This window comes from Cnephaeus nilssonii (genome assembly GCF_951640355.1).
Source record: "Cnephaeus nilssonii genome assembly, chromosome: 14".
Classification (NCBI taxonomy): Eukaryota; Metazoa; Chordata; class Mammalia; order Chiroptera; family Vespertilionidae; genus Cnephaeus; species Cnephaeus nilssonii.
In genome coordinates this window covers 57,889,301-57,914,613 of record NC_137085.1, presented here as the reverse complement: position 1 = coordinate 57,914,613, position 25,313 = coordinate 57,889,301, and the positions used below count along the sequence as shown (strand labels likewise).

The window sequence follows — 25,313 nt, the reverse complement described above, 5'->3', positions numbered from 1 at the left end:
CTCCCTATTATATTGGATGTGGTTTTTTGGTTTTACATTGTCTTTTAAAAATATTTTTAGAGAAAATTTTATTACATGCTAAAAGTCAATAGATGTGGAAGAAACAAAATTAACTAGGAAGTTTTGCAAGTAGCCACCACCCAAATTCTAGTGCTTATCAGTGAGGTAGAATTATTTGACAATGTAACATATAATGGAAGTACCACTGAAAAGTAGTGACCTGCTTCTGGAATACTCTGTTTTGTCTTCATATTTTAAAGATTAGTCTTTTTAAAAATAAAAGTTAAAAAAGTTTTATTGTGCTGAAGTACAGCTCAAGGGGTCCAATTCATGAAAAGCAAAATTTCTGAGAAAATGTGGCTTTCTTTCTACAACTCAAAACATGCTTTGAAGAGAAATCTATCTTCTTAAAGCTTTCCCCTCCCCGGTCCTCTAGCCTCCACTCCTTTTTACCTTGTTCTGTAAAAAATGGTTTATGATCGCAAAGTTCTTTTCAGTTCCAGGGTATTGTAGACAGTCCCAGAATATGGTAGATAAGATAGCTGCAGTACTTTAAATAATAAAATATAATACTGTACCCAACCGCTTCCTCCCCAAGTTTGTAAGTAATGTTCATTCTTTTAAATTTGAAATAGTGCACTAGTGATAATGAGGTTAATGCATTGGATTCTTTTTTTTAACAAAAATAAAAGACTCATGAAAACCTGCATAAAATATTTATGGAAATGGAGTGTTTGAAGACAAGCCAAAATTTAAGCCTATTTGCATGAATTCTTATCACTGTTTCAGTTGGCTTGCTGAAAATATTGCAAGTCATAACACTGGAATAAAATGACTCTGGGTCCAAAAGGCTACAACACCCAAAACTTGGTGATTTCCTTTATGTCACTGTTTCTTATGTCCTGATGTATACGGGGGTACTGTTGAAAAGGTGGTTTGTCTGAGGAAAAAGCATTTATTGATAGGGGAATGTTTCAGTCTCCATTTTTATTCTAAGGATTGGGAGCTTGCCAAGTGACCAGCCTTATGGAAACACTAGAGGCCCGGTGCATGAAATTCTTGCAGTCGGTGGGGAGGGGGATCCCTCAGCCTGGCCTGCACCCTCTTGTAGTCTGTGAGCCCTTGGGGGATGTCCGAGTGCTGGCTTAGGCCTGCCCCCCCCAACCCCCCGGGGAGCGGGCCTAAACCAGCAGTCGGACATCCTTAGCGCTGCCACGGGGGCAGGAAAGGCTCCCGCCACTGCCACTGTGCTCACTAGCCGTGAGCCCGGTTCTGGCTGAGTGGTGCCCCCCTGTGGGAGTGCACTGAACACCGGGGGCAGCTCCTGCATTGAGTGTCTGCCCACTTGTGGTCAATGCGTGTCATAGCCACCTTTCATTCTGCCGTTTGGTCGATTTGCATATTAGCCTTTTGTTATATAGGATAGGCCAGTGTCTAGGATAACTAGTAGATTCTAGGTGGGAAAACAGTACTGATATTCTCCCAGGTGTGTTTAGTCATACAGGAGATGGCAAGCCTTACAAGACAGGGGATCCATTTCATTTGGCTGATATACCCCATCACACCTAATCTTTTAAATTCTGGATATTTATCAGTGAAGAAAATTGAAAAAATACTGTACAAAGAAAGTAGTTTGATTCTCACTTGAAATTTTGCTTTTCAAGAATACTCAAATATTATAATCCCTCATTAAAAGCTTTAAAAATTGTAGTACTTTAATTTTGACCTTTTTTTTTTTTGGCTAAGAAGAAATGTGTTCATCCCTGTTGAGTCTATGACTTGAAATAATATACAATGCAAATATATTTACTACCAAATATCCACAAACAGTGACGCTTTTTGGATACCAGCCTCCTCCTGCATCTCAGCAGATTGAACTCCAACATAATTGTATCCCTGTTTCATTCAGCCTTTTATCACCATTTTGTCAGCTAATATTGACCTGTAATTTAATCTTATTCACAAATCCTCTTGAATCACATCTCTGATCTACCCACTTAGACTTACCTTCCCCTTCACTTTTCCTGTGTTAGTCACGAGAACCCCAGGAATTTTGTGTCCCTGCTTTTTCCTCTGCAATGAAGCCAAGACAAGTTTTCTTTTCTTTTCTTTGAGCCAAGACCTTCCCAAACAGAAACCATCCTTTGCCTTTAATCCTGCTGTCCTCGGGCCCATTTCTTTCCTCTCCCCAGAGTCTCGATTCATCCACCCTTGACTGCACAATGTCTTCCTTGTGCAAATAAAGCATTAGAGGGGATTTGGACTGGGGGCTGAAGTACGCAAGGCTACAGGGTTTCTAGGATGCCTGTGATAAAACTAACAGAATAACCCCTTCCCTTCTGTTCATGAAAGCAGCCTTCTTGTCTTTGGGCTTAGAACACCTTATAGGAGCAGCATACATGCCTTCTTGGGCTTCTTCCAAGAAGGTTATACACGAGGGAGGTGTATTTTTGTCTCTAGATAGGCATGTTAGTAAGATGAAAGTAAAAAGATGTTAAATACTGTGTTTTAGATTTGGCAGCTAGTTAGCAGAGATTTCCAAATCTTTGCTTATGGTCTTTCTAGATTTTATAAGATCAAGTTGAAGGCTTTTTGATAAGCAAGAATGTTCTTTGTCTAAAGTCAGCAAAAAGAGAGAAGGAGAGTGGTTCACACACAAGGTTAGCGATGGCTGAGGATTCTAAGCCTCCTTCTTGACACTGTTGTGAATGAGTGTGAGTTTGCAAAATTCAAAAGCAGAGAGGACCACCATTCCACACGAATCACAAAGAGCAAGCTAGTAAACACGAAAGCCAATTCATTCTGTCGGTAGGAGGCTATTAGAATAATGTAAATTATTTTCTCTCTAAAGAACTATGATACCATAAGATGACATATTATGTAGTGTTAGTCCTGAAAATCTCTAAACTCCCTTCTTTCCTTCATGTTTATCTCATGATTTTTCTGCTACTAAGATGCTGTCCTGTCAGGGAACAGGAGGTTGGCCCTCAGTTTGGAAGAATGCACATGAAATACTCCCTGAGAAGAAGTAATGATAACTAATTGTCCTAGAACCTACAGTCCCCATAAGAGAAATTTTCTAGAAGACATTGTCACAGAATTAGCTGGGCCTGGTTTGCCTTTGGTCGCATTCTCATCCTGTCTTGAATTTTGATCCCTGGGAGGGCTGAGTGGCTATAGATCACCCATATTTAAGAGAAGCCCATTTACAAATGCCAGTTGGTTTTTATTCAGAAAATTCATAAATACCCCCTGTCCTCTTCTTCCCTAAAATTCCTTATCATTTGCTAATATGTTAAAATCTGTGTACATCTGCTTTAGTGATTGGCAATTTTAAAACTCTCTCATCTGAAAGGAAGACTTTCTATACAGGTGATTTGCATAGTAAGATGTACGTGTCTCTTTGTTTTTTCATCGTAAGAGGACTTTTACCATCTTTGTTCCTCTCTTCCTCTGAGAATAGTGGCCACTAATTGCCAAAGTTTGTCTTAAGTTTTATCAGAAAGGTGAAGTGTATATGGTTGATCTTCAAGGTGTAGGAAAGGTGATTTTGCTCCATGAATAAATTTAAAAACAAAATAATATTTGCTTTGGGTGATTTATAAATAAATATGAGGCAACCATTGGTACCAAGTGCAAACCTTCTTTTTGATTGCTAGTTAAATCCATCCAGATTTAAACATGTAAACTTCTTGATTTGTATGGAGTAGGGCATCTGTATTTGGTTTATTAAAATCTGCTGATGTCTCCAGAACTAAATTTGTTCATGTACAGGCCTCTGGGTAGCTGTAGCTAAAAAGCAGAGATGTATAGTTTTTGCTTGTCTTATTACCTGACTTCCAGCCCTGTACAGGTGTGCAGGAATAAATTAACATGAGCTACCTCTGAAGAGCCACTGCATAGATTAACAACAGAGGTGAAGATGCGAAAACATGCTACCTGCCTCCTGTTATCACCTTCTCAGCAGCAACATCCATTTTTTCCCATCATTCTCCCAGCTTGGAAACTTATAGAGAACTTTTCTAAGGAGAAATTTTCAGTAAATACTCTTGATTCCACTAGGCAATACCTCCCAGAAATGAGCCACTTAGCACCAATTCAAGATAACTATTAGTATATTTGCCCTAATATAATTAGCTGTCAAATACAGTCTGTTAATCCTCTCCAAATGCAAGAAGAGAGCAATTTAAGGTATCAGCCATTTATTTTATTTCCTATACATTTGCCAATCAAACTGCAATTCTCCTTTTCCACAGTTCTTTCATGAAGCGAAGTGGTGCCGTTTCTCTGACTTCTAAATGTTAAGGAAGCGATTTTTTCCCCGTGTTACTCTATTTGGTTTCACAGTAGAGCCAACAGATCAATAGGTCTTTTGTACTTATTTCCATTACCTTCCATCAAAGGCAAACAAACAAAATAAATCCCCCTCTGAGTAATTGCTGTTTGTGCCCTCCTCGAGCGAAACTTTGGTAGTAAGATAAACTCCGGTGTCATTCCTGTCTCCGGGGTTCCTTTTATACACTGGGAGAAGAGCAGGGAGCAAAGCAGTCTCCTGGTGTCACGGGGAGAGACTCTGTCAAGCCTAAAGTGAGCCTCCTATCTTCCTAATGACCTCCTGCTGGCCCAGCTGGATGTAAGACAAGCTCATTTAAGCCTCTGCTGACCTTTCCCTCCTCCAGTCCCATGACTACACCAGTCACTTCCACCAAACTGCTGCCTACCAAATAGACAGCAAAGCCTAGTGGCAGGCGAGTGCTTCCTTTTCATGATAACAAAGAGATTTTTACAAATTTCTATCAATGGGGGTTACACGAAATCTCTCGTGGCTACATAACTTCCATTGCACAAACCTAATGCTTCTATACGCTCCTTATTCTTACCTCCCCTCCAAAGGAACAAGCTACTACTCTTGGGAGCATTATCTTGAACATTCAGGCAAAAGAGCATTTAGGGCAGAATGCACATGCAGGATGCACAGGCGGTATTTTTCACGCTGAGACCATTGTGAAAGGGTGTCTCCCTGATTTCTACCTCTCTTGGGCCCACCACCATCTCTCTGAACCTCTGGTAGTCTTTGTTGATCTGAATCTTTCTCAAAAATAATTATTCATTTGAGATATTCATTTTTGCGGATAATATTTTTTAAAAATACGTAGGCCATCTCCCCACAGGAAGCAGGCTGTAAGACTGCACACGGTATTAACATTCACTTGTATCAAACCTGGTAAAAATGGTTCTCTCCTAGGTGAAAGGCTTCTACCAGCTCTCTCTCGCTGTGAGTGATCAGTTGTTGTGCTAAGAAGAAGGGAGACTTCCTTCTCTGTTGAAATTTCATAGTGAAGGTTGGGCTACAGCACTTCTTTCTTTTTAAAAAATATTCTTCTCAGAAATCATTTCATGTTTTTGCTATAAGACTCCCTAAGACTCCCACAAGCTTCAAATCAATGAATGTGGCCGAATATAAAAGGAGTCTACACTTGCCCAAAAATGTCATAGAAAAGGGACTTAGTAACTTTGATTCTTGAGTGACAAGAGGGGTGTGTATGTGTGCACCTGCATGTGTGAGAGAGAAGCAGCTGAGGAAAGAGAAAGAAAGAGTACTTTTTAGGAAAGGACAATTTTTCTTCAGTTATTTAACATAAAACTACACTTTTAAAAAATACCTAGATTTTATGTCCTAATGCAAGCTGCTTGAATTAAAACAGGAGTTGTAAATTCCTGGTAAAAAGCTGTTATGCCTGAAGTGTTAGTGATCGTAACTCTAGTACTTTATGGAGTTTATTACTTCTTTTATTAACTAGGAGGAAAAATGTTACCCACTTCTACTTTAATTCTTTTTCTTGCTTGCTCTAATTATTTTGACTTTACCTTAGGAAAAAAAAAAAAGCCAAGTGTTGCTAACGGAACATATGTAAGTGATGCCTCAATTTTTCTATTGCATAGATCAATCTGAATTATTACCAGCTACCCAAAAATTATGCTAACACTCTAATCTAAATACATCCACAAAATGTATATGTGTGTTTGTACACGAACACCCTCATAAATAAGAATATCAAAAGACACATCATCCTTAATTGCTAGAATAGACATTTTTATCTTGGAAGGTAACATAGGAGGTTATGTTATCACATTGGTGGGAAATAACAGGATTTTGTACGTAAAAGAAGACAGATTTGGGCAGTGAGAACAACAGACCTGCAGAAGGAAGCCTCTCCAGTCTGTGGGCCAGCTGAGGGGAGCCGCTCGAACTCAGCTGCCTTCTTAGTCTGCTCTGTCACTGCGGGGGCACTGGTGGGTCAGTTCGCTCACTAGTAATTGTGTTTTACAGACTTCTAAAGCAATTGGCTCAGTCAGTCCCAATTCAATAAAAGTGGAGAGCAAGAGAGAGAGCACTTTTGTTCTATTTTTTACTTGAAATTATTTCATTCAGCAGTCTGTCTTTTTTATTACCAGGACTTGACATTAGCACTCCAAGCTATATTAGCATCCATTTCAGCAGTTCAGTAATGGTATTAAAAAAACACTTAACTTCAATGGTGAATGGTTGTATGACAGTACCATAAAAAATCCACATTAAAAAAAAAAAACTCATGTATTTGTCCCAGCAAATTATTGTTCACTTGTTTAACCACTTCAAAACTATGTTCTCGTGATGGGCAGTCACGAGGACCTTCTTGTTCTCAGAATCAGCCAATGGAGGTGCTCTGTGGATTAGAGAATTGGGGGAAAGAGGAAAGGGAAGTGCAGTGGGAAGAGGGTAGGTAAAGATGCTGTTTACCCTGTAGTTAGATTACCTCCCATTCATCAGCAGAGATGGAATTGGCAACCTCAGAGCACCCAAGGTGAAATTCTTGGATCCTCATGCATGGCTGGGATTTGATTTTGAACCCAACCCTCTCCAAACTTGGGAGCAAAGCCTAACTACTTTGGCACTGCAGTGAGCTCATAAATGACTACATTAGGTTCTAAATTTTGATTAAACATTCAGTAATTAATCAATGGTAGACACGAAGCAGTTGGCAAGGTCCAGAGCTGCAAAATGTTTAAGACATAAAACATTACGAAGTAATTAGAATATGCTCCTTCAAGAGAAGGATTGCCTTCAATAAAGAGGTAAATGATAGCATCCTGTTTATTGTGTAGGCAGCCAGAGCAATATGATAAACTGCTGGAGATACACATATCAGTAATCATCCGCATTATTAGTGCCATTAATCATAATTCCAAAAATATGACAGCAGCAGCCAACTTTTTGACCAATTTTGCTTCTGCCTGTCGGCCATTATGACTTAGCTAATAGGCTGCACAGCTCCTGTGCGTAGCAGTTTGCATTGAGAATGGAAGGTTAATTATATTTGAGCTGCTGATTTCTTCTCTCCTTGGAAAAGGCTTAGCACTTTGACAATCCCTGGAGCTCTCTGTTGTTAAACCAGTAAAAGTACTTTATTGAAATTTTCTTTGTTGGTCAGGAATGAGGAGATGTTTCAAATGAGATAGAAGCGCCAGGCTGGGATAGCCGCTAATGTTTCTTACTCCAGAGTGATCCTTGGACAGCAGCATGAACCCAGTGGTTTCTTTAGATCACTTTGCGCTCTCATTTCTCTTCTTCAGACAGGTAAACATTTCAGCACTACATAGTGATACACTAGGGCAGTGGTCGGCAAACTCATTAGTCAACAGAGCCAAATATCAACAGCACAATGACTGAAATTTCTTTCGAGAGCCAAATTTTTTAAACTTAAACTTCTAACGCCACTTCTTCAAAATAAACTCGCCCTGGCCGTGGTATTTTGTGGAAGAGCCACACTCAAGGGGCCAAAGAGCCACATGTGGCTTGCGAGCTGCTGTTTGCCGACCACGGAACTAGGAAATCCCACAAGATTAGCGGTAGTCTCAATTATAAATATAGGACTAAGAAGTTGAGGGGGGTGGTTTAGAATATTGGAAGAAATAAGCACCTCTTTCATACAAAATTCTGCTGCTTCAGCTAGACTTATGGGAATGAAAAGTAAAAAGATTTTTACAAAAATCAACAGAATGTTTCTAAAAATCGAAGTGTTTAGTAGCATAGGTGCATTGCTGGTTGGAAGTTTTCATGTTTCTGCTGAAAATTTTAACATCATTTAACCAAAGACAAAAATTAGATTTTGTGCATTGTTTTTGTTCATGTACCATACATAGTTTCATTTTCAACATAGAATGAATTCTAGATGAGGCCATAGCTAAATAATAATATAATCTACAAAATTCTGTCCCCTGTCTTAGGGAACTCATACATTACTACTGTTATTTTTTTTGTGTGTGAAAGATCATAATCATGTTAATGATGTAAAACATTTTGAATATTTTTAGTATTTCCAATTTCTTTCCAATGTCAGAAAGAAATTGATGTCCCATGTTGTACACATTAGAAAAGAAAGCTAAAGTTTTAAAATGGCAGAAATTTTTGAAAATCAAGAGAAAAATGCATTTCTATTTTGGGAATATGTCTTCTAGACTATATAAGTCAGACTGTAAAGCAAGGAATGGAAGACTTGAGAGTTAGTTCATCCAGAGTACACATAAAATTCAAAACTTTACCTAGGATATATCTAAACCCTTAAAAAGATGCCAGCATTCTTGGCTTTGCTTTTTCTTACCAACAATAGTAGTAAACTGAGCACCATATGAACTGCCTGGTTGAGAAAATGCTGTGAAAACATCATCCTATTCACATGTAACAGCGTCTCACATTACAGTGCAACAGGTACCTATGGAATCATCAGGGCCCTTGAGAAGGCTTGATGTGTCAGATACAACTCAAAAGTAAAATGGCTAGGGAACTGGGGTGGTTGGATGTTAATACTACCCTTAGCCCGAGCATCCCGCATACACATTTCCTTCTCTCTATCTGCTTTCCCAAATGCCATCACAACATCAACATTTTTTATGCATTCCACAGCAATGACAAATTGTTTTCTAACTGTAGCGCCAGATTTAGTATGCAAAAGACACGTTTGCCTCTGCCAACAGACCAATAATTCTCACTAACATCTTCAGAGTTACAACATTTATAAAGTTGCAAAGTGGAGTAAACAAACCATCTGTTTGGCTTTTCCGTGTGTGTCACGCTTTCTTATTAGCATATTACGATTCATTTAGTAAACAAATTTGGTGATTTCATTCATGTCAAAGTTAGGTCGGAAGCTTGAAGATGATTAACATTCCTGGGACCGGCGCATTAATACATTGCTTCCTCGGCAAAGTTAAATGGCTTCTCGGGAGAATCGCCCCTTGTTGACAAGATGAGACTGTCAATTTTGTTTGCCTGCCACATTAGGGGCCGTGAGGGGATGGCAGGTCTGAGAGAGGGGAGTCGTGTAGGCAGCATAATTCACTGCGAATTGAGAAAAGAAGTCTAATTCTGATAAATGGTCGACCCCAATACATCCTACCTGTTATTACAACAGACGTGCCGTATCTGTGCAGTAAATTAGCTAACCCCCTAAAGAGTTCGGTGGGAGCTTATCTTCAAGTGAATAATTTGAACGTAGTGGGAACTGTCTGCGTGACCAGTGTGGATGATTTGTTTTATATTGAAAGGGATGGAAGGGACTGAATTTCATACTTTTAATTTGCAAGAATTTGCTTAGCTTTTTTACAACTTGCATTTAATATGTACTTCTTTACTTTATGTATTTTTTTTAATGTTGTTCACTAGAATTTTACATTGAATTTTTTTTCCTGAGCTAGGAATGGTTTCCAGATCTTCTGGAGAGAATTTTTTAAATAATAACCTATAAAACAGCAACTAGTTTTTTGCAGAAATGCATACTATCAAAAATGTCATTTAATTCACAAGACTGTAAGTACCCTACCATTAACAAATGGCAATATAAAAATTTTGAGCAGTTAAGGACAACAGTGTTATAGCAAGCCAGATAAGAAGAGAATTAAGTGGGGCAAAATTAATTTTTCTTCTGTCAATTTGGATAGCAGATAGACATTTCTAGCCAGGAATATTGTTGATTCAATATCCCACAGTACACTCAAACCTGGCATCTAGATTTTTCCAGATTGGATGTAAATGTATCTCTCTATCCCCATATATACATACTAGTATACACACACACCATAGATGTATAGTCTACTTTCAGTCAGAGTACTTCCACTTAGCATTTCACAAAATAAGTTTGGTGTTATGACCTCTCCTATATAATATAGACCTCATTACTTTTTGCTTTTAAGGGTGATCTTAGTCTTCAGGAGGTTTTGGTAAGCTCACAGTATGGAAGGGGTCGGAAAGCGTGCAGAGGGCTGGAGGGAACATTGTAATTCTAAGCATAGCCCCAAGTATAGGACTCTCTCACGCCCTAATTACATAGCAGTTCCTGGCACTACACTGCTGGGTTATTAATGGGGTCAGAATTACCCTCTGCTGTATTACTGTTGTATTTGCTTAAATATTCCTCTGTTACATGCTTCCAATCTTGGGATCATTGTTTTCTACAGTGCATTTTTGGGAAAGCTTCTTAAGACTCATGCATAATATTGATTGAAAGCAAATAAATGTACTTTTCAGTATCTCCCATGTGCAAAGCAGTCTACTGCAAGAGACTAGAGGTCGAATCAGATTTAGTTTCTGTTATTCTTGAAAGTGAGCATCTTGAAGCTAAATTTTGGACTACTCTTTTAATAAGCACTACTGTGTTCATTAAGACCAGATCCCTAATAATACCATTACCTTATCCTTTCTGCTGATGAACTCATCTTCTCTCTCTACCCCAGTCTTTTTTTTTTTCTGTGAGAGGAATTTGCCTCTGCATATCTCTATTGCCGACCTAATCAAAGCAAGTAGTAGAAACAGCTTTTATACACTGTTATAATCTTGTAATATATAAGTTCCAATACAGTGTGGAATTTTGTTAATGATTATTTTTCCCTCCTTTCTGCAGACAAACATTCAAAACAGTCTATTTCCTAGATAAACCATCTCTCTTTCTAGAGAACTCAACATTGGTTCCTTCATGGATTCCTTCTTCCACTTCTTATATACAGCTGCATAGGGCTTCCTCTTCCTCTGCAAGGGGGTCCTCCTATGTCCAGAACTCTGTGGTTTTCCTCCCATTTGGGGATCCTCTGTGTATAGCACGAGTTCTTTCTGTGCCTCTTCCATCTTCCCTTTCTGTTTACCTCTTCACTTCTCTGATCCAAATAAACTTGAAAATTGCTGTTGGTCTTTGTATTTCTTCACCAGGACAATTTTTTTTGTGACAGTTAATTGTTTGGATTGGCTGATGCCAGAGTCTGACAATAGGTCTTTGTTAAAAGCAAGTGCTGCTTTTGTCCATGCTCTGGAGGCTGAACCTAACGTCTGGAGGGACAGGATCAGTACTCTAAGGAATTCAAAGTCTTTCTCCTTCTCTTGCTTTTCCTCTTACCACCCCAGCGATACTGTGCGAGTTCATTAGAAAATCTCAAAAGCTCACTATCCTGAGAGTCAACTAGCAGGCTTGCCACAGCTCATCCTTCCTGTCCCCACATCAAGTGTTTTGCATATGGCATTTAGGAGGATTATTAAACAAAAATGGAATAAATTAAGAAATGAACATAAAAGAATCAATTCCCTTGAGCTGTGGTTGCGTAATGGAAATCGACTACCATGAATGAACCCGTGTACTGAAGTTACGAACAGCAGAGCTAATGCACTGCCGTGAGTTCATCTTTGTTATTGCATTACACCTGAATCAATTGATAAAGTAGCTTTTTTTTTAAGCGAAGGATGGCACTTAATTGAATAAAAGTCAATGTAATTATATTAGCAGAGGCCAACAGTACTGCTGACAGCGGAAAAGGGACACTGTTGAGCCGAGTGCCAGAGCGGGTCTACACATTTCTGCACATCGTTTGGCTGACAGATATTGAGGGCTGGTACATCGTCTAATTAGATTACAGGTTTCTATTGCTGTAAGTGAGAAATGAAGAGAAACATCTCTTCCTGGTAACATATCGGTGGAGATGTGTAATTTCACAAGTCATTTTAGGAAAAGATATGTCCATCTGGGTGATCAGTGTGTCCTTTTGTCAATGTTAATTTATTCTTCCTTATTCAGTGTCTCTTTATGTGACTGCAGTGTTCTCAGCAGTGAATCTGGGAAGTGGTAACTGCAGATACCTGAGAAGCAACACAGGGTTCTAGATTGCAATCAATCGCAAAATGTGTGCTTGTGAAATTAAGAAAGCGGGGGAGGGTGTTCAAGGTAATCAACAGAGAAGTGTAGGATTCCGTGAGCTGCTTATAGCTGGCAGATTGTTTTATCAGCAGAGTAATAGTGCATAGTGCAACTCCATTTCCACGTTCTTGTAATAACTCTGGGGGTGTCATACCCATATGTTGTAGTAGGCATTCCTGCACTCTGCTTAGCAACCTGCACTTGGACAGATTATCTGCCATCTGACACCAAGAAATGGGGAGACTGTGTCAGAGCAGGGATCCTGGGGGACAACTTCTGTTTATCATTCACCTATCTGCACCCTGCATGCATCTGTGTTGAACTCATTTATGGATGACGCTGATGCTGTGAATTTGTTTTATCTTAATTTGATGTATGATTTTTGGATTATGCAGCTGATCTAAAAATCATCAAGACAGCATATGAGATGATCGCTTATGACAGAAAATGATTTTGTGATCAGAACATTTTAAATCCCTATATTGTTGTTTAAGTTTTTTTTTTAAACCAGATGTCTAGAATGTGAATTTGTTTTCTCTCTCTCTCTCTTTCTCTCTCTCTCTCTCTCTCTGTCTCTTATTCTTGCTTTCTTTTGTGATCGATTTAGCAAAAGATTAGAAAGCTGATCTTATTGTCACAAGGTAAGCTCAGCCTTCCTAAGCGCAGTGTGGAGAGGGCTGTGCCCCTCTCCCCCTTCAAACCCAGAGTGCGATACATGCTTATTGTCTTGTGTGGAAAGGTGGGGAGTCGTTCTCACCTTTCTTGTCTCTGAGGCACATACCTCTCAACCACCTCTAAAAAAATACGTATTAGCCATGCTTGTCGCCAAACGGAGTGACTCGCTTGGGTCTTCCATACTTTCTACTTAATAATTAGGAGGTCTGTTGAACTTGATGCTGGCTATTCTGGGTCCTTTTGATTATCGCAATGACTTCTCCAAAATGTAGAGCTTCTGCCATGGCTGAGAAGCTCCCATGTATCTGTAATTTGCTTACTGGTTTGTCCTCTGGAAGGGTAGCCCTCAATTTAGGTGCTTGTGAAGAATGTGAGCCTTTGCAGGTGGAGAGAGGTATATGCCCAAGGGCACTCGGAAAATAAATGGGGGATGTAACTACAAAGGCGATGCTTTCAGATAGAGAACAGCATCTCAGGCTTTGGAAGTCATGACATCCCTATGGATGTTCTGGGACAAATCCTACCTTTTTTTTTTACACAAGCAAAGCACTCAGTGAGTGGAGGAAAAGTTTTGCTTGTCTAAGAAATACGGATTCCACTGTTACACTATAGAGACTATATGTTACCATTGTGCTTGATTGATTTATTTATTTATTTTCGTATTTATTGTGGGCATTTTATTCTTTTTGTCCCTTTGGGTTTCCTGTTGTTTAATGTGATTTTTTTTTTAAAAAAAGGTGGGTGGGTTTTATCTTTTCCAAAAAGCAGTATCTATTTTCAACTTTAAAAAGAATAGTTAAATTTAAAAAGTTGAATTGTTTAATGAAAACTTTTCAACTCTAAAATGTAGCAACTTCTGAAAATTTTTCAATTCTGAAATGTTTTACTATTAGATTTAGCTGATATCCCAAATCAATCTGGGGAAAAGGATTTATGTTAAAACGTCTGTAACCCTATTTCTAGTTGCTCATATACTCAGCTGATTTTTTTTTTCCTACCTAAAACTTGAAGTGTGGGAAGGTGAGGGGCAAGATTTAATTATTTAGATCATATACTATTTTTAAAGTGGGTCCTTTTTAAATAAAGTGTTTGCTGTATAAAAAAAAGTTTTTCTGTTTTGGGGTAAATTTAAAATACTCAGTTTTGACAAGCAGAAAGTTCCCATTCTTTTATCCCACTTAATTTCTGTTGTAAAACCTCTGCTATGAGATTGTCTGTAGCTGATGCTGCTACCTAGCAAAGCAAACAGAACAATCATTGAGAAAAAGGTGCATGGGTTCACATTCACCCTACCATTGAAGAATTTTACTCTCTTATAAAAATTATGTTAATGAAAAGCTCCCTTATTGCACTTCCCACCACCACTTATTCCCAAATCCTGAGGATGTGGGGAAATGTTTGCTTTTATAATGGTGTAATTAGCAATGAATGTGCTTATTTGATGCCTAGCGAAAAGCCGAATCCATTTTAAAATGCTCTCCTTTTTCTCCCCCTTCCCACCCGCTACCCACCCCCCCCCACCCCCCTTCCCTCTTGTTTTCCTAGACACAGTGCCAACATAAATCTGCATCGGAAACTGTTGACCAAAGAACTCGATGACATGGGCCTGGACTCCTCGCAGCCCTCCCTTAGCAAGGACCTCCGGGATGAATTTTTGATGAAGATCTATGGAGCCCAGCACCCCCTGGGGCTGGACGTCAGGGAAGAGGCCTCGTCCCCCGCGGGGACCGAAGACTCGCACCTGAACGGGTACGGGCGCGGCATGGCCGAGGACTACATGGTCCTGGACCTGAGCACCACCTCCAGCCTGCAGTCCAGCAGCAGCATCCACTCCTCCCGAGAGTCCGACGCGGGCAGCGACGAGGGCATTCTTCTCGACGACATCGACGGGGCGAGTGACAGTGGGGAGTCCGCTCACAAGGCCGAGGCGCCCGCCCTCCCTGGCGGCCTCGGGGCTGACGTGTCGGGATCTCTGATGTTCAACAGCTTGTCCGGGAGCAATGGTGGGATTATGTGCAACATTTGCCACAAAATGTACAGCAACAAGGGGACCCTGCGGGTGCACTACAAAACGGTGCATTTGCGGGAAATGCACAAGTGCAAAGTCCCCGGTTGCAACATGATGTTTTCCTCTGTGCGAAGCCGGAACCGGCACAGTCAGAACCCTAATCTCCACAAAAACATTCCCTTCGTGTCAGTAGATTAGTCTCAGAACGGACACTACCAATGCCAGCTCTCACCAGACGGCCTACATATGTGAACTGCCATAGTCAGTGTGTGCTTGTGTACTTGTGTGTGTGCGTGTGCGTGTGCGTGTGTACACATGTATGCCTCTGCGTCTACATACACACACACACACACACACACACACACACATTTTCTTTTCTTTAGATATAAAATGATAAACACTAAGTGCTTTTGAATTTTTTTTTCCTTTATAATTTTGGAAAAGGGGTGGGACCTTTCATTTGGGGGGTGGAAACTAAGTACCCTTTAAAGACACATACACACACACACACATAAAGCGTGCAAGTAGCCCACATTTTGACAGAATGATAATTCTTGGTCCTCTCCAAAGAGACAGTTTGTTGTACCCATGACTGTTGCCTGCAAAAAAAAAAAAAAAAAAAGAAAGAAAGAAAAAGAAAAGGGATAAAAAAAAAAAGGAAAAAGAAACAAAAAAGGAACTTCTTAATAGTTGTCTTTTGTGAACTTTAAAGTTTTGAGAGAATCTTCAACTACAGCATGGCAGATTCACCTGTAAATATTTAGCCTTGAGAGGCTAATGATGTAAAACAATTGTATTGATGTTGTTTAACTCTTTTGTTTAATTTTTACAGTTACATCCAGCTGTTAGATATGCAGGAAAAAAAAATAGTTTGCTGGCTAGCTCTACTCATTTATGTTAGCATTAATGCACATTTTTTAAAAAAAAACAAACAAAAAACATGGTCTTGTTTTTACTACCTGCTAGATATAGTGATAAAGAGGTGCTGGCATGCTTTACAGCACAAATCTGATTTTTTAAACGTCCTGTACTAGTACATAAATCCCGTCATGCACTTTTTTCATACACTACAAGGGGATGTGTAATATCCATGCTTCTTTTTTACCCTTAAACTATTGCCATACTTTAAATAAGTGTCTTTTCTTAACGAAAAAAAATTCACTTGCATAAAAATGGTCTGGTCAGTATAGGGCACAAATGCCAAACAAAAGTATTAATGTTAACACAAAACTGCCAACTTTGCACAAGTTTCCAGAAAAGAAAATACAATTAGTCACTCAACATAACCACAGGCCAATTTGTCGGCCACCAGAAAACCGCTTTAAAAAACAACAACACTTGGTGATTCTTTCAAGTGCCGAATGTTATTAGAATCAACATTGCATCCTTCTTGCTTATATGTTAAGTTACATAAAAGGAAAACAAAATTATGTGGTGTGAAACAGCCAAGGCATTTATTCTTTAGAGGCAGGATAATATTTCAGGATACAAAAGCCCAAATTACTCACTATGGAACAAAGCTGCATACAGTAAGAGAGTTGAGCATACATTTCCAAGGACCTAACCCGTATCCTTTAAAAAGAAAGAGGAAGTCGGAGCTGGGCTGGGCTGTTGTATGGCTGTCTGATTTGTTGCAAGTTCTTCAGCAGTGCTGTGATTCAGGCTCCTTTGATAGACAAAATCAAAAGGCGTTGAACAGCAGCCGCACTTGGAAGCTTTGAAAACATGTGCTGAACTTGAATTGAGCAACACTCCCTTCTGAAAAGCCAGAGAACGGGGGTTTAACACAGGATCTCTCGCTGGTTAGTGTTTTGTGTTTCCCTGCGCGATTTGTCACAGAGAAATGAAAACAAGCCTAAAACCAAGCAATTGAGAGTGAGAAAGGGGGGGTGGAGGGGAGATGATTCTCCAAACCTGTTTTGTTTTGTTTTGTTTTGTTTCTGATGTTTACACATGTTGCCTGAGCTGGTTAACCACATCGGCAGCCTCAGCTACCACAACATACTGACTAAATGATGATATTTACTCAAGTTCAGTCTGCAGCCAAAGCCATTAGGGTGTGCATTGCAGACTGTGTTTTGTTGTCTTTTTTTTTTTTTTTTTCTTAAGTGAAGGGGGGAAAAAGATAAACAGGGAATAGTTTGTCAAACAGTACACAGTAATTTCAAGAGAATGTATTTCTTTTCTGCATTTAATGGCCTCAAACATTTCTCATCAATCTAAATGTTAGAAATACCTACCCCTTTGTTTTAGCTTTTCATTTCATTTCCATTTTTCATATGTTTTGTAATTATTTTTTTTCTATGTTCACGTCAGCATTCACTTCCGTTAAATTTGCCAAAGGAAACTGTTGATATGTTTCTGTTGTTATTATTCCTATAGGATTTATTGTACCTCACAGTATTTATTGTTTCCAAAAAAAAATAAGCATCATTAGTTGTGGATTCAGTATTTTTATTTGTGAAAAGTTCAGAAACAAGAAATTCTTAGAGATAAGCTAGATGTGTCTGGGGGCTTTATCTTTTCATCTCCTTCAGAGGATGCGATGGGGTTCATTTAATTCTTCATTTGTCCCGCAGTGAGGAAAGACCAAAATTATTTGCAGTACAAAAGAAATCTTACTAAACACTATGTCTCTTAAATGACAAATGTTTACGGTAAAAAGCTGAGGAATTAGTAATAACTGTTGTTGTTTTCTTGTATCTTTGGATTCCCCAAAGTCCTAATGGCTTTATTTTGGTGTTGTGTTAAATGGAATAGACAGAGATGTTTCCTTTTGTTTTATACCATATTAGACTCTGTACAGTATGTTTGTGAAAGATTGAACTAGAATAATGAAAGTTTGTTTGCAAACATGTTGGTCCTCTTAGCGTTCTCTGTGTTGCGCTGTTGACCCATTTGACCAAGTGATTGCGTTCGAAAGGGTGGGGGGAGTGTTTTTAGCATCCCAACAGGAGGTCACAGTAACACTAGCTTTTTTTGGAGTGTGTGTAGACAGAATTATACCCAGTTTTATGCAAATAACACATTTTTATTTCAGCGATTTTTTTTTAAAGGTACACTCTTGGTTGAGCTGTTTGAACTCATCCTGTACAGAATCAGTGTTTAGTCTGTTTAATTTAATGTCAACTGAAAGGTCAGGTAGCCCTAATGAGTGAATTACAGAGCTTCCAGCAAATGAACCAGGCTTAGAACTAATGTGTGTTACTTGCCACAATCGGGCTAAGGTGAATAGCCAGTTAGAACAAGTCTAAATGCAGCGAGATTCCCAAAGTAGAGATTCCCTTGCTCGGAAACATGAAAGCACTCGGAAACATGAAAGAGCTCCACGGCATTTTGTCAGAGAAATGGCAATGAATCCTGGACAACTCACCCTACTTAAATATCTTCCCAAATTGCTACGTACTTCTTTTGTGCCTCAAATGCCCAAATGGAATGGTGGCCTTCTCAATGGGTGAATAACATTTTCCAATGCAAAGCCGATTTGCCTGAAAGGGACAGGGGGAGTGGACAGGAGTGGCACATAACAGGTACGATCATGAAACGTACTATGTTTTTAGTCCCAAAGTGTTGCTTGTTGAGGGTGTGTGCCTGAGTGCAATGTTTTACCTTCGCTACAGCTCTAGTTAAGAGGTGATCCCAAGGCTTATTTGCAAACAGGAAGGATAGAGAGATCAGCATATTAATCATTGAGCCCTTCATCTTTGCCCAGTCCTACGCATTTGCTTTTTCACAGGAGATTCCTGTTGTGCAATGATTTCTCTCTAGCTGCATCCATTCTGTGCTGGCTGAAAATTAATAGTGACGCTGGTTTTCATCCAAGCGGCTTTTCCCCATTTGATTGGTTTTAACCAGACTTTTGTCACAGGTACAAAATTAGGAAGTATTATGAATGTGCATGTGCAGTAGGCGATGTTGAAATTACTGTTCTGATCATTTTAAACTACGCTTTTGTAAATATCAGCAAAGCTTATGCTACTTTAGGGAATATCTGCATGCTATGGAGGGGGATGACAAAGAGCAGGAAAAGGGATAGGTAATAAGTGATTTGGTTTTTAAAATGTGATAAAAAGTTTGACACTCTGTTCTGCCATCAATTGTATTGAAATAATTCAACCCAATGTAATGCGTTTCAGGTCATAGTCCAGCCACCCCGTTCATCCTGACACCTTTTACAGGTTTACAGGTGTTAATATTTTCCTTCTGGATATGATAAACATCTGTTTTTGAAAACGTTTTTAACACAAGGGTGCCACCGACTTTGTAGTGTATGATTCCTTTGATTGTGAATTTCCAGGCCTTTTCAGTAAGAGGCCACTGGCACGTAACTAGTTAACAGCCCTGTTAGTGTATACATTGCTCTTAAAAAAAAAAAAAAAAAAAAAAAAAAAAGCAGGCTTTGACTAGACCAAGAATGGGCTGTTCCAGAGGCATGCTCCTCGTTTTACTCAGGAGAAACCATGCATTAGGTTCTCACCAAATAAAATAAATGTGACCTTTTGTTCCCCATCCTCTGTACACACCCCAGATGTGTGCCAAGCAAATGAGAAGGGGAGCCCTTGGCAATTAGAACATAAAGAAGCCGGTGACCAGATTGAGATGGACGTGCTGCTAACTGCTAACAGTTGACCTGAGCAGTCCTAACTTGTACTTGGACTGTTAGTGTTGAGTTAGATTGACTAACAGAGTAAATAAAATTCAACCGTAATAAGACACGCTACATCTGCTCTCGTAAAGAAACAAATCACCCAGAAAAACCTTACATTCTTTCTATCAACACGCTCCTTTTCTCAAGAACTCCTTTTTCAAAATTCTGACTAACAAATTTCATTTAAAAAAAAAAAAAAACATATTCCCCCCAAACTCAGAATATTTATTAAAGGATTTTGGTTTTTTCCTCTCAATTCTTTGTGTTATTTTGTTTTTGTTTTTTAATGGGCAGGGTCTCCACAAGTAAGGAGGGCAAGAAAAGGCAGGTGCCACAAAGACTGGAGGGAACCCCGGCTTTTCCAGAGGCCCAGTGAGTAAGGCACACTAAGTAGAGGAGGCGCCCACCCTGCTCGGGGGTAGCGAGAAAAGAAATAGTAAACGCACTGAGAGTGTGTGTTCAGTCTGGGGCAGTTCTGCCTCGCAGTGGCTGGGGTCGTGCTGATGCTGCGCCTGCCTGTACCAGGTGAGGAAGGAGAAGAGCAAGGACCGCTGCATGGAACAGCTCAAGGTCCTTAGGGTCAGGAGAGCCAACCAGGCAGTCATGCGGGTTTTTTCTTACTCTTTTTGTTTGAGTGTGAAGTGATGCGGGAGTCCCTTAGGAAGCAAAAAGATGCTATGGGTCCACCTAGGTCAGTGGTCGGCAAACTGCGGCTCGCGAGCCACATGCGGCCCTTTGGCCCCTTGAGTGTGGCTCTTCCACAAAAGACCACGGATTGAAACTTCGTGGCCCACGCGCAGAAGTCAGTTTTCGGCTCTCAAAAGAAATTTCAATCGTTCTGTTGATATTTGGCTCTGTTGACTAATGAGTTTGCCGACCACTGACCTAGGTTATAGTAACGGCCGGTGGTCAAGCCTCGCCCTGGCTGTGATGAGGAGAAGTGAGTGGTAGCCGGCTGGATCTGTTCTTTTCCGTCGCTGCTTTTGCTCGCCCCCATAGCTGTGATTGTAATGCTACTTGGCTAAAGTTCTCTTGATCAAAATGTGAGCTCATCTACCTTCCTGCAAAACATCCAGCTAACTACTCTGTCTTCACGTCATCCGGCAAAGCTAAAGCACGTGTTGTAGTCTTACTTGTGCTAGTATTAAGGCCACATCTGATCCGTCCCAGACCCATTTTCATATTTCCTGTAGTTGGAGAGTGGCTCACCATAAATGCTCATTTTCCATTAGAATTGTGTAAATCCAGCTAGAAGTGAGCCGTGCGTTAATTTATCATCGCTCTTGCCCAGACACCCATCCATCCCCGGGCTCTGTCATCCTTCCTCTCACATCTTGCACAGAATCATGTGGTCCTTCAGCAATAGCTGGACATCAGTACTGTCTTTTTGGCATTTGTTGAAAAATCCAAATGCCTAATAACAGGGAGTTACAAACGAGGCATTTTCACAAGTACACTGAATTGGATCAGCGTTATTGTTCATTATAATGTTATATATATATTTTTGAAGCAACGTACAATAGTTGTCATAAAACTATCTTTATTCTTCTTCTCTAAAGCATTGTTGTAAATTCATTTGACCTTTACTGCAAAAAAAAAAAAAGTCTTTTCTATACAGAGTATCCAGACAAGGTTCGGTTTGTAACAAATAATGGACCATTACAAAGGAGGAAAGGGAGAGCCTGGGCTGAGCAGCGAGAAGCTTCGGTTCAATTTCACCTCATATCTTTCTAATAACTTACTTGTCACTTTATTACCTTCCAGTAATGTGAACGCTGCTGACAAGACTGTCACACTAACAGCAGACAACACCCTCTCCGCTTCAGCCCCAGCTCCCCTGGCTACTTATTGCCCTGGCCCTGAAGGGACACAAACTAATAGTGTGCTTTCCAGTTCAGCACTTGGCCATCAAATATAAAAGGATGCGTAATTGCCTGTTTATCCCTTGTGAAGGGGAAATTGAGTACAAGGGCTAGGCTTTCCCACTGCGTTCCCTGAGGTACACACACTCACTATCAGTCTCTCTCTCTCTCTCTCTCTCTCTCTCTCTCTCTCTCTCTCTCTCTGACTCTCTCTCTCTCTCTCTCTCTCTCTCCCCCTCCCTCCACCACCTCTCCCCCCCCTCCCACCACTTAGATCCATACACACTCGCACAAAACTGCATCTTTGGTAAGCCCAGGGCTGCCTCTAGGTGCCCTCTCCAGCCGTCATGACTTCTGAAATAAAGGGCCAGTAGAGAGATGCTGGCTATGACAGCATTCTTTGCATCTTTGGAACTTACGTATTGCAATTGCACACCCATCCATTTGGGGAGAACTGGGTATGGCCCTGTAATTTCCCACAAGTCAGTGGCATAGACACTGGCTTGTTCTGTAAGGGACGCCTTACAATATATTTCTTCCCCTTCAGAAAGTTCACGTTTTAAGCAAATTGGTTGTGCATGGTGGTAAAGAAAAGCGCTTTTCTTTTAGTGGCTAAATTTTTAGCGTTGGCATCCAAACATTGTTTAACATGTATAGATGTATCTCTCAATGAAAACCTCCAAACCCATAGTGTGACGTGACAGATTAACCTTTTTTTTTAAAACTGGACTGACAATCTAAAAAAAAAGGCATGGGGGGTTTTAGTCTAATCACTAAAACAGAGACTACCCTATACCTAAAAGTTAAATTCCCCACTTTGGGAGAATTTTCGCAAGTACAAGTACAATGAGCTTTACAAAATCAAGTGACGAGGGGACAAAAGGTACTGAGGAAAAACACGTGAAAATGTTATATTCCAAAATACCTTGAACCCAAGTAACCTGTAGGCATTGTATTGGCTGCTATTTCTGCATACTGAACTACATAAAGGATGGTTGACAAGTGGCTGATTAGTGGCTAAATTAAGTGCAAGGTGTATTTGTGACCTTCGATATGGAACTTGGGGACCCCACACTTCCTTCCAGCTCCCCCACAGCCAGTCTGACAGATGCTGCAGACTGACCCGGCTGCAACAGTCACATTGCAAATATTTTTGTCAACCCAATAAGACACATGTAGGTGTGGTCTTTGATGTGAACTTATGGCAAGAGAGAAACGAAGCAAATTTAGAGGTAGACACCTTCACAGGTCTGATTTGACCAACCTGTGCTAAGCAGGTTCATGAACCAGTCTGGGCACTGGGAAGAAAGCACTTTGAGCAAGGATTCTCGGTGTCAGAGAAAAGTAATTGACCTGAGATGTTTTATAAGTTCCTCCAGGATGTGTATATTACAATCGTTTCTCAAACATCATATTAGAATCTTTCATTAAAACTCAGTTGCCAAAATTGCACAGATTCTGCTAATAGCAGCATTTCTCCCTTTAAATAACAGGGATGCTTAAGGACATTTCTAAGTTTTTTAATGCTGTTTTTTTTTAGCTTCATTTCTTTTAAAGAATCTTTGAAGAGAAGGAAGAACCGAAAAAGGTATTTTAACAAAAATGGAGAGACATAGATAGTATAAAAATATATTTCTTGAAGAGAGTATCTAAGTGCTATACCAAGACTTTATAAGGCTTCCTGTTGCCAAATGTGATGTTGAAATAATGCACAAGGAAGATGGCAAATCAATCCATTACTGCCCAGCTCTGCCCACATCTGTTAGGGAATTCTAGGATTGAGAGGTGACTCGGGGAGACCCTGGAGATGTGAGAGGTCCACTCATCATTTTCCAAAAACAGGGCGGGGAAGGGTAGGGAGGAAAGCCCTACCCTCTTGGTAGGCCCCTGCATGGCGCCCTGACCTGGCCCTTGTTTCGGTGGGAGCCTGGCTGCCTGCCTTTCCCGTGTGAGGAGACAGAGCATCCCTGGCCGCCAGAGAATCGGTGCCACCGCCGAAGGTAGAAGCATTGATTCATGAGGCACGATGCTCTTGAACTCCCAGACAATGTGCTGAGTCCATCGGTTCACTTAAGATGTATACACCAAGGCTGATTGTTTATTTTTTCTTCACCTAGTACTCAATTCGGAGCGGTTCTGCATGTCTTTGTACAGAGTAATCCATTCCTCTCGTTGCCTCTCTTAATCTCTCCTGACCTTTCCATTATCTTTCCACTGCACCCATTTGCTCTTCTGAGCTCACCCACCCCCTTAAAAAAAAAATCTTTTCTGAAGCCAGAAGGGGGAACACTCCTTCATCCCGATGTTGATCGCTTTGGAAACATTTGTGTTCTACCCTGCCCAGGGTTTACATAAGGTGCATTAAGTGAATGAGATGTTCTAGTATTATATAGTAACCCAATATGGAAGAGTTATAATATATGGTGCACTTGCTTTCCTGTGCAAACTTTGGTTCAGCTGCCCTGCGGAGAAACCTTAGCATTTTCCTACCGATGCCAGTGTGAAAAGTGCGGGAGAGCTCCACATGGGTGTGTGGGGGTGAAGCGGGAGGAAGGGGAGACACCAGGAGGCTTCGGTCTGTGGTGTCCGGGCCTTCCCTTGAGGTGGAGGTGAGCTGGGGCTTTGGGGAAGAAAGCGCTGTTTTCTCTGCTGATCATGGGTGGTCCTTTCAGAACTAGCGACATCCCTCACATGGGCGGGAGGACCCTCACCTTCCTTCCCCCCCCCCCCCACCTGCACTGGCCCGTCTCCATGACAAAGACATTTGATTCAGCCTGCATATTGGACAGCAGAAATGGCCAAAGGGAACGGAAATACCTTGAGGAAAAGGCATTTTCACCAAGATAGGTCTGCTCCCTCCCCCAGAGTCTGGGGGTTTCTGCTTTTTCGTTTTTGTGTCATGCTCATCTGCATCAGACCAGTCTCGTCTGCTAAGCCTGTCGGGGCACCAGAGTCTGAACCATGCACGGTGGCGGCACCGAGGGATGGGGACCGCGCGCATTGCCCTGGTCGCATCGTCGTGACGTCGGTAGCTTCATAAATACTGTATGTACCTTGAACAAGGGTTTTCGTTTTGTTTTGTTTTTTTATTAGTAGTCTAAGGTAATTAAAAGTTTTTATTTGCTATTTCCTTTGTTGTATTTTCTGTACTATAACTGTCTACGGTATGTCTTTTGCATAAAATGCATAAGGGTTTGGGGATGTAAATGGAATTTTATTCATATTTTGTCCAAATACCTCTTGTAATTTGTATCAAAATTCTTGTACAATTTTTATATTAAAGATTTATCAGTCACTGATCTCTTCGTCCCTTCTTGATTTGAAGAAACCTCAACAAACTCCAGGAGACCTTTACAAAATACACCTGGTACCACGTCAGCTCACACTGTGATTTACCTATTTAAACACACTTGCTGGGAAGTTCAGAGTCAATCTCCTATGGGGACTAAATTCTGGTTTATCGCATATACTTCTTAGGGAGATCGAACTTGTCTCTTGCTCAGCAGGCAACGCTGAGTCAGGGCTACACCCGTCCCAGCCGGTCCCGATGGAGCCCCGCGAACACCGACCGGAGTCCTCCCTCGCCACGCTGTCCTGTTCTGTGTCTCTCCAGAACCCCTCGCCCCCAGAGCCTTTGCCCATGCTCTGTGAAGGAAAGGAAGGCCAGGGAAGAGCTTGGGTACCTTTGCACCTCAGCTTTCTGCAAATAGGCCTCCTCCCCTCCCCACCCTGTGAAATTTGTGGACAGCAACCAACAGGATAATGATATTTTTCAGACTCAGTGCTGTGTTTCGGTTTATATTCTCTTGGCAGCGGTTTTCTGTGGATTGAGCTCGTTATAATCTAGGAATAGAGCTAGCAAATGGGAAGATGTCATAACCGGCGACATTTCCTCCTGTCTTACT

The 25,313-nt window shown here is 40.7% G+C and overlaps 1 protein-coding gene across 8 annotated transcripts in view; it reads left to right on the top strand.

Moving 5' to 3' along the window:
• The window catches only part of BNC2 (basonuclin zinc finger protein 2), a 424,606-nt gene extending 406,853 nt beyond the window's left edge, over nt 1–17,753 (top strand). For 6 of the 8 annotated variants that reach the window (XM_079789736.1, XM_079789740.1, XM_079789737.1 and 3 more), the window contains one exon: nt 14,436–17,753. In XM_079789736.1, the coding sequence (XP_079645862.1) occupies nt 14,436–15,096 (661 nt within the window). In that variant the 3' untranslated portion in view covers nt 15,097–17,753. Of the gene's footprint in view, nt 1–12,822; nt 12,857–14,435 lie in introns of all 8 variants that reach the window. The other 2 variants (XM_079789741.1, XM_079789735.1) reach the window with 2 other exon arrangements.
• Nucleotides 17,754–25,313: the final 7,560 nt, after the last annotated feature.